Source organism: Phytophthora ramorum (genome assembly GCF_020800215.1).
Source record: "Phytophthora ramorum isolate Pr-102 chromosome Unknown Phyram_PR-102_s0010, whole genome shotgun sequence".
Lineage (NCBI taxonomy): Eukaryota > Oomycota > Peronosporomycetes > Peronosporales > Peronosporaceae > Phytophthora > Phytophthora ramorum.
The window spans coordinates 1,212,448-1,222,128 of record NW_027150656.1 but is presented as its reverse complement, the minus strand read 5'-3'; the positions used below and the strand labels follow the sequence as shown (position 1 = coordinate 1,222,128).

Here is a 9,681-nt window from a genome sequence, read left to right as displayed (position 1 = left end):
GGTTCATGGACATCAGCATACATTCCTAACACTTTCAAGCTCGAAATGACGCGAGGCGGCGTAACTAAACCTGCTACTGCGTGCCTTCAATTCAACGATGAAGCTACGAATGTTCAGGCCGCATTGTTTGGGCTATTGTATGCGTTCGATAATACCGCCAAGACGGAAGACGTCGTGGTTTCTCGAGTGGGGCCGATAACTACCTCCACCCGCAAAGGTTATGTATACTCTGTCTACTTTCTTGGTAATTCAGTGGCAGGTGATGTGGCACCCCTGAAGTTCTATGGCTGCGCTGGGATTGGTACGGTTACTGCTGATATTGGAGTTGTCACTCACGGTGGTAAGCTGCCACACCAACGTTTGATACTGGCAACGGATTCTGGACAAGTGGAAGATTCCCAGGGATACTACAAACTATCTCTCAACACTATAGATTATACAGGATGCATCAAATGGGGGGCTTCAGCCGCCGACGTGGAAACTGCTCTTGAGAAAACCTTGAATACTAATCTGATTGTGACAAGAACCGGAAGTGGAACCAGTCAAACGGAGCTACAACGTCTACGCATGACCGCCAATACAGAGGTTACGGGTACGGGCAGTCTGTTCCAAGTACAATTCACCCTCAACGGCCAGACTGCGGCCACAACATGCTTGAAGTATGGGATTTCGGCGGGCGATCTTGAAGTAGAACTCAATAAGCTGAATAGCTTGGGTGCCTTGAAAGCCGTCGGTGTGGATCACATTAATGTTACCCGAGAAGGGGACGGCCAAGCTACATGGGGCTATGGATACGAATACCTCGTCCATTTCCGAGGCCCGATCAGCGGAGGCTTTAGCAGCGTAATCGGAGATGTTCCTCAACTCGAAATTGGAAATGTAGGCAGAGGGGCTTGCTCTGCAGGGGCGATGAAGGACATTTACCCGGCACTGACCATGGAGACCGTCCGTCAAGGGTCTGCAGGTTTTGTGTACGATATTTTCTTTCTAGATTACAAAGCCACTCCGTACGTGAAGACCCTATCGCTAAAGCATGCCGATAATCCCGCTGATCCAGTCTGTTCGGTTGTGAAGCAAACTGGAGGAAGTGTGCGCAAGGTCTCCGTGGAAATGGTCGAGCTTGGCGGTAGCAGTGAGCGTCAAATAGTAAATGTTTTGGATACTAGGGTGACTGGCGCTTACGAGATCGAACTCGGAAGCCAGTCCTCATCTTGTCTTGCGTTTAATGCAGCAGCAAGTGATGTTGCGGCTGCACTTGTCGGACTCACGTCTGGTAGCGCTGGTGATGTTCTGGTCTCAAGCGATACAGATTTCATTGAGTCGCCGAATGGATTTATCTACACCATCACATTCGTGGGTGATTCCGTCACAGGAAATATTCCTTTGCTAGTAGCAGTGCAGAGCAGTGACGCGGCTTGTGCTAATGCAGTTGCAACTACAAATATTGTTGTGGAGAGTTTAGTGGATGGTGGTGCCGTCAGTGGAGAATTCGCTCTGACAATGCCTTATGACGGCGAAGCCCCCAATACACCGCACGTTGCTTACACCATGTCTCAACAGTTCAGCGTCGTGGATGAACAGTTTGAAATACAGCAGCTCATCATCTCAAACCCAAGCAACAATATCGCAGCATCAGCAAAGTATACGCTTACTGTGTTAGGAGTGAATACAGTTTCCATCCCGTGGAATGCGAGTGAAAGCGATCTACAGGACGCCCTTACCATCCCGAGTAAGGTGAATGACGGTGACATTGTGGTAACGCGACGAACCAATTCAGGTGTAGCTCCGCATGGATTCATTTACACCATCTACTTCAGTGGCCCGTCGGTGTCGGGCGATAAGGATGTCATACAAGCAGTTACAGCAACAGCCCCAGACATTGGGCCAGCCAACGTTTTAGTATCAACGCTACGAGATGGTGTCGCAAATGCAGCAACATTGACAACAAGCTCCATTCCACTCGCATTGCCCAATGATCCAAAGACGGCCTCTCAATTTTTATCAAGCACGGCAGAACAAAAGCTGGAAATTTACAAAGTGAACGGATATCTGTGGACAATCAAGTTCAAATCATCTCTTGGCAATATTCCGAAGCTAGGCAAGCAGATAGCGGCGCTATCTGGAGGAGCCATAACCATTTTCGATGATTTCATTCCAGGATCTGCGGCCAACTCGTTTGTAATTCCTGGTCTTCTCGCTGGTATCAATTACCATGTTCATGTTGCAGCCTTAACCGACATCGGCATTGGTGCGTTTACCCGCTCAGTTTCTATTGAACCAAGTGGCTCAGCTTTGGCCGTGCAAAACATTGATGCGGGGTATGCACTCTACGAGCGCGAAGTTCAAGAAATACGGCTCGCAGCGTCTCACATCACTGAGATCCAGGAGATCACGACTGAAGCTGCAAGCATACCAGAAGTTCAAACACTGCAAACGTACGCTTCTCCAGAGTTATGTCCTACTGGGGCGTGTATCACAGGTTCATTCGCTTTCCGCGTTCCTACGGTGCAGACAGTGACCATCTCTGCAGATGCTGCCATTACTGGCACGTTTACCTTGCTTTTTGAACGGGAGGTATCAGACAATGCGGGAGCGTTCACGAAAATCGGGGCTGTGACAGCTGCTATTAACTGGGACGCTGACGCAGGAACGGTGAAGGATAAATTGACCACAGTTGCAAACTCTGCTCTCGCTGCTACAGATATCGTCGTCACACGCGATGGCGATGCCTCGCCAGAGTTTGGCTACGGATATGTCTTCCAGGTCACTTTTATTGGCAATAGCGTTGCTGGTGAGACCTTATCGATGACGTGCACGCCCTCGTTCACGACTGTGGGGAACGTGGCTAGTAGGTGCTCTGTGGCGATGAACACGAACATGGCGATGGGGACAGATACGATGGTGCAGGAAGTGATCGTTACAGCAGAAAAGCCGTTAGTGGTGGGGTCGTATAAACTGGGGTTTGACCACCTTGGGTTGGAAAAAGATACTGCTTGTATCCCGTTCGATGCTTCAGCTGATGACATGAAAACAAAACTCGAGGAACTGTCCAACATTGACCACGTATTTGTTACCCGGGAGGCATATGCTGATAAAGCAGCAATCGGGTTTGTCTACCGCATCTTTTTCCATGGCAATGGCGTGCGTACGGCCGTGAATAAACTGGAGGGGAAAAGCACAGGGTGCTCCAACTTCCAGACACAGGAGAACAACGTTTTGACAGAAGTCGGTGTAGTTGGTACCATCGAGACATCTATAGTGGACAAGGGTGGCTTTGATGCTGGAAATACCTTTGTTGCTGCTGCTGCCGATGCTGTCACCAGCACCGCTGCTCAACTTAGTACAGATCTAAACCGGTTGCCAATTTTCGGGAATGTGCTGGTGACTCGATCCCTTGTGGACGATCAAGGAGGCTGCACTTGGACGGTGGCGTTCGAAGAGTCCGAGGGGAATTTACCTCAGTTCATCTGTGCTGTGGACGCGAATTTCAAAGCAGGAACCGTCTGCAAAACAGATACCCTCACTGATGGCAATGTTCTCAGCGGTAGTTTTTTTATCGGAGCGTCGTCGCCGATTCCGTTCAATGCAGACGCGGCACAAATCGAAAACGAGCTTGAAGCCATGGGCGACATTAACACTGTGCAAGTTAAGCGGTCGGCACCTTCGCCACAGTTTGGATATACGTGGACAATTACATTCGTAGACTACGATGGTGATGCTCCTCCCTTACTCGTTACGAGTTCGCTGGTAGGAACGGGTAGTCGGATATCGGTGCGGGAGGTACGGAAGGGCAATGCGCTGAGTGGAACTTTCACTCTCTCCTACCTGACTGCAGTGACGGCACCGATCAAATGGAATGCGCTAGAGACGGCGGCAAAATCAACATCGGACGGCTCGTCGTTGCAAGAAAAGCTGGAAGCCCTGGACGTGGTTGGTAGAGTGAGCGTGCAGCGTTCAGGTCCTGGTTATGAGGGAGGATACTCTTGGTTGGTGACGTTCCTGGACAACGTCCTGAATTCGGGTGACTTGCCACTGCTGCAAGGCAATGCAAGTATGCTGACGGGTGAAGGTGCTGTTGTGTTCACCCGGGAGGTCACCAAGGGGTCGAATGCTGTGGGCGACCAGTTGTGGCTTTCCTTCGATCCGCCGGCATCGGATAATGGCAGTCCTATCACGAAGTACCAGGTTCGGTGGGATACGTCTTCCAAGTTCACAGCGAATCCTGCAGAGGTCTTTATCACGGACGCAGACGTCTTGTACAGGACGCAGCGCATTACAACCAGTGCTCCGAGTCTTGCGTGGTCGAGCAACATGATTCAGCCCACGGCTAGTGCGGTTCAAAAGCTGACGATCCTTGCTGCGGGGACGTTCACGTTGAAATTTCGTGGCGTGGATACTACAACGTTAACGGCTGGGCCGACGGGAGCTAGTACCATTGCCACCCTCGAATCGGCCCTGGAACAGCTATCTAGCGTCGGATCAGTCGATATCAGTTCGGCAGCGACAACGTTAGCTGTGACTGCCGAGTTCCAAATCACGTTCACGGCACAACCTGGCGCGCTGCCGTTACTGGTGCCGGATTCCAACACCATAGCGTCGGTCAGAGAAGTTCAAGCTGGTACGACCAACTTCCGCAAGGAGATAGTCGTTTTCTCGTGCACGGCGACCAAGGGAACGGTCAAGTTCACGTATAAGGGAGAGGATGACGACACGATCAAGTTTGATGCAAAGCTGGCAGATGTAGAAGCAGAGCTACTGGCATTCATCGGCGTCGAAGCGGATAGCATCAGCGTGTCGAGCGTGCCGGCGCAGACGATGCTGTGCAGCACTGCGAATCCAGCTGACATCATAATTGTATTCCATCGCGTGTACGGAGACATCAGTTTAGGTATCGCACAGGGGACTACAGATTCTGACGCCGTCATTACACCAAATACGGCCGCCTCTATCGACGGCGTGTACAACGACAACCCTGCGCTCACCATGAGTGGCACCTTGCAAGTGGGCTACCAGGGCCTGTACACTCGGCCTCTCAATGCTGAATCCAGCGCGGACCAGCTACGATACGCACTGGAGGACCTCGACACGATCCAAACGGTGGGTGTCGCTCGTGACAGATCGTACCAAGCGCTATCAGGTAAGGTGGATGTGACTGAGGGCGAGATTTTCGTGACGTGCTCTGCTGGAGAAACGTGCAACTTCTACTCCGCAGCGTACGGACTTCCGGGCTATTTCATTCGAGTTGGTGGTGACTGGTACACTGTTCTTACTGATGGGAGTTCACCAGGGCTGCACAACACGCGGCTGTACCTTGGAGACTTGAGTGGCCGTGAAACCGGGTATAAGGGTTCGACCCAAATCTCTGTCACGGTTTATGAATGGACGAAGGGATACGTGTGGACTGTGGATATGTTGAGCGTGGCGTCGCCTCTTGGGTACTTACGGGCCAAGGTTCCCCGGTTGTATCCGGCCGACTCAGTGGTTCAAATCTATGGCAGTGCGTGTACTAAATGCTACTATTTGCCGACGCAGACAACAAAGAAGCTGACAATGGGTCAGCAGTACAATATCGAAGTGTACGCCTACAATTTTAATGGAAAAGAAGCTGCGCCAGGAGGGGGTCCTATTACTGCTACGCCAATGCAAGTGCCTGGGCCACCTTCCAACGTTAACCTTGCGGTTGTTTCTGGAAAAGAGATCGAGGTGTTCTTCTCGCCGCCGCCTTTGGGAGCGACAAACGTTAGCCCGAATTTTAACAACAACATTTCGTCGTATATTGTGCAATGGGACACCACCACCACCTTCAAACATGGTCGTCAAATTTGTGCGAGATGTGCAACAAAGTTAGATGGAATTTCGCTAACAGTCTCAGCATCACTCGCAAATTTAGTGACAGGCAGCACAAAATTTACGATCGCTGATGATACGTGCGTATTGGAGGTGGACAGCGTCGTAAGCGATCAGCTTGTCAAAGTAAAAACTGCTGCATGTGTAGACTTTAATGGACGGTCGGACGCTCTGTACTATTACACATATCCGCCGAGTATGATCTCCGGCTCAACCATCCAAGCTTCGCCGCCGTTCCGCTACGTTATCTCCAGTCTCGAAGCCACTACGACCTACTACGTAAGAGTCGCGGCCGTGAACTCGGTCCCGGTACAGCAGACTTCATTGAGCGGAGAACCTCCAAACAACCGACAATGGAGCTACTCTCTGACTGCGTCAACGGCGGATCGGGTACCAGATTCTCCCTTGTCTGTATTCCTGAACCCGTTCTCAGCTTCCACATTGGAGTTGCAGGTTCAATTGTCAACTCGGGACGGAAAGGGAACGAGTGGTACAGCTATAACATCTTTGTGGATCGACGTGGACACTGTCTCATCATTTGATTCAGCAACTAAGACTACACCTACTGAAGTAGCTAAGAGCTTGGTTCCTGAACTCTACAGTGGAGGACCACGCATTTATTACGTGACGGGGTTATCAACCGGTACGCGCTATTTCGTTCAGGTAAAGGCTGTCAACTCGATAGGGTACAGCCGCGCAACAATCGCCCCAACAGCTCAGACGCCAACAAGGCATCCAAACGGTCCTGCAAATGTCAAGGTGAGTACGCTGACTATTTCATCGACACCGATCAACTCGGCGACTGTGGCATGGCAAAAGCCTGCAGATAACGGAGGATTACCCGTCACAGGCTACAAGGTAGAATGGTGGCGTGGTGCTTCGCGCCCGGAGATTCAGACGATTGAGCTGAAGTGGGTAACACAGCCAACCGTAGCTCCGTTTAAGCTCGCATTTGGTGGTGTTACTATGGCGACTGCGTTGTCTATGGACGTCACGGCTGAAAACTTGCGTTTCGCGCTCATGAGTCTCATATCGGGCTCTAATATTCCGGTGGGGCACATTAAAGTCACTCGCGTCGCTGTTAACATCGTGCAAGGTTATCAATGGACGGTGACTTTTGATAACACAAACAAGAATGCTGGCAATCAGCCTCTGATCCAGTTTATTCAAGATCCGCTTGCCATTACTGGAGGGTCGGGGGTCTTCGGCCGAGTCTTTGAAGTGCAGCCGGGTATTGCTCTGCCAGCAGGGAACGTATTCCCAGGGAAACAAGAAGTCCAAGTACTGGTTACGTACGCTACCACAGCTGTCGGTGGATACTTCCGTTTGAGTTACAAAGGCTCAACCTGGACGAATTTCTTGTCTGCAACCGTGAGTGCAGCAGATTTTAAGCTGGCATTAGAAGCACTCCCAACTATTGGCGTTGTGACAGTGAACTCGGAGACGACGCAGCTAAGTGGAAACCCGTGGTTTGGAAGAGTATGGACTATCACGTTCGAATCGAATGTGGGCAATCTAGCCCCGCTTATTGTTGATTCGTCCAAGATCACACCTACTGGAGCTTTTGTTGGCATCAAGGATGGTGACAATGCTGTGGATTCGACTGGAGTGCTCAGCCTTTGGGGTGCTACGAGTGCATGTCCTGCTTCGTGCATTACTGCGCTTCAGAGTGTAAGGCAACAAGCAGCACCGACTAAATCGATCGCGCAACTTGCTACTCTAGGTGAAGCTGCGGTCGAATATGGCTACTACGAAACACTCGACGCGGGCACATTAAGTTATACTATTTCGAACCTGACACCAGGACTGTCGTATCTAGTGTCGGTCTCAGCCAAGAACGCGCAAGGGCTTAGCACGCGTACGCAATCTTCGCCAGTGAGTATCATACCGCCACTGCAAGTTCCTGGTCCACCGGTGAACGTAAGTGTCGATGTGAACCCAGGTGCATCTACACAGTTGCTGTCTAGTTGGACTGCACCTGCAAGTGATGGAGGCAGTCCTGTGTGGATGTATCGTGTCGAGTACGACGTGTCGTCGCTGTTTACCGATCGCGAGCAACAGGAGGAATGGTGTCCCGTGGCACTAACACCAGCGATTTGGAATATTCAATCGAAGCGCCTCACTGGCACAGACTCAATTTCTAACGGGTACTTTAAGCTGAAGCTCACGGGGAAGAATGCTGTTGAAGTATCGGATCCCATACCGTGGAATGCTGTGGCATTAGCTAAGGACGAGGCGAGCTCAGTTACGTCTTCGGCATCCGGGGTTTTCTGCACCAGTGCTAGTCCGACTTGCACTAGTAGTAATATCTTTCCATTTGATCAGCTCGAAAAGTCTGGATCGATGCAATCAAAGCTTGAACAGTTTACGCAGCTCACGAAAGGTATCGACGTCACTCGTAGCACTCAGGCTGCTGACGGAGGCTACACGTGGATGGTCACATTCTTGGATGGCGGACAAGACTTCCTCCTTTCAGTGGTGGATATGAATCTAGCGTGCACTGTCGCGTTGGCTAGCTGCACCGCTACCTACGATGTGGTCGTCTCCAACCCCAGGCCTGGTGTCATGCCATCAAATTGTTTGGGCAACCACGTTATTCCAGACGTCGGGGCACTGAACAAGGGTCAGTTGTATTACGTACGTGTCTTCGCGTACAACCAGGTAGGCTTCGGCGAGCCCAAGTTGGCTGCAGCACCTCAGAAGCCGATGATAGCTCCTGGTGCACCGACAGGCGTGACGCTCGCTGTGTGGACGGTGTCGGAGTTAGTTGTCCTGTTCAATCCTCCGGGTGATGATGGAGGGGATACCGTGACCGGATATGAATTGCAGTGGGCAACAGATACAGCCTTCACATCGCCGAGTTCTGCCGTCGTACAGTTAACTATAGGAATGAGCGCTCCATATCGACGCATCATTTCAGCGCTGACAAAGGGTACGCGCTACTATGCCCGCGTCCGTGCCCGTAATTCTCAAGGATTTGGTCAGTTCCAGGTATCTTCTCCCGCTTCCCAGCAGCCATACACGACACCGAGCTCTCCGACACAAGTGGTGCTAGGGGTGACAAGTGCAACAATGCTTACTGTGGGCTGGGCGCCACCTTTGGACGATGGCGGAGACGCTGTGTCGGGATATGTCGTTCAGTGGGATCTCTCTCCTAGTTTTGATTCCTTGGCTGTTGCAGCCAGCACCTCGGCAGTGATCAACGACGCAACTCAACGGTCGTACACTATCACATTATTGACACCCGGTACCAGCTACTACGTTCGTGTTTTCGCCAACAACCTCGGCGGCAAAGGCACCCCACAGATATCGACGCTGGCGTCGATGGTGCCAGCTACAACTCGTCCGGGCAGGCCAAACTCGCTGGCTATCGAGACCACCCTGGTTACAGGCGAGCTTCGTATCTCGTGGTTAGCCCCTCAAATTCCAGCTCATGGTTACCCTTGTGCTGGCACCCTGCAAGTTCCGGGGAGCTGCCCTGTCGTCGGCGCTACGAACATGGTGTTTGGAGGCGTCGACCTCAAAGAATATGTCGTTCAGTATTCTGAGATGAGCGATTTCAGAATCCCTACAGAGCAAACCACTACTGCGTTGACGGTACTGCTCACGGGATTGGACTCCAGCAAAACCTACTATGCACAAGTATACGCAGTCAACAGTCAAGGATTGAAGAGTGCTTTCTGCAAGCGCGCCAATACGCAAAGCCTGCTCTGTCCAGACCAACAAGTGCTGCTGGACAGTTCCGTCGTCACAGGAGACTTTGTGTACGCCCAGCCGCTGTAGGTACACGAGTAACGTAGAACCATTGTATGAAAAGCAAATGCATTGATTGGT

At 51.5% G+C, this 9,681-nt stretch overlaps 1 protein-coding gene across 1 annotated transcript; it reads left to right on the top strand.

The window, feature by feature from the left end:
* Positions 1-567: 567 nt before the first annotated feature.
* KRP23_10724 (Titin) lies at positions 568-9,630 on the top strand (the record flags this gene model as incomplete). Its single annotated transcript, XM_067881207.1, has 1 exon — positions 568-9,630. The coding sequence occupies one exon, from the start codon at positions 568-570 to the stop codon at positions 9,628-9,630; it is 9,063 nt and encodes a 3,020-aa protein (XP_067741475.1).
* Positions 9,631-9,681: the final 51 nt, after the last annotated feature.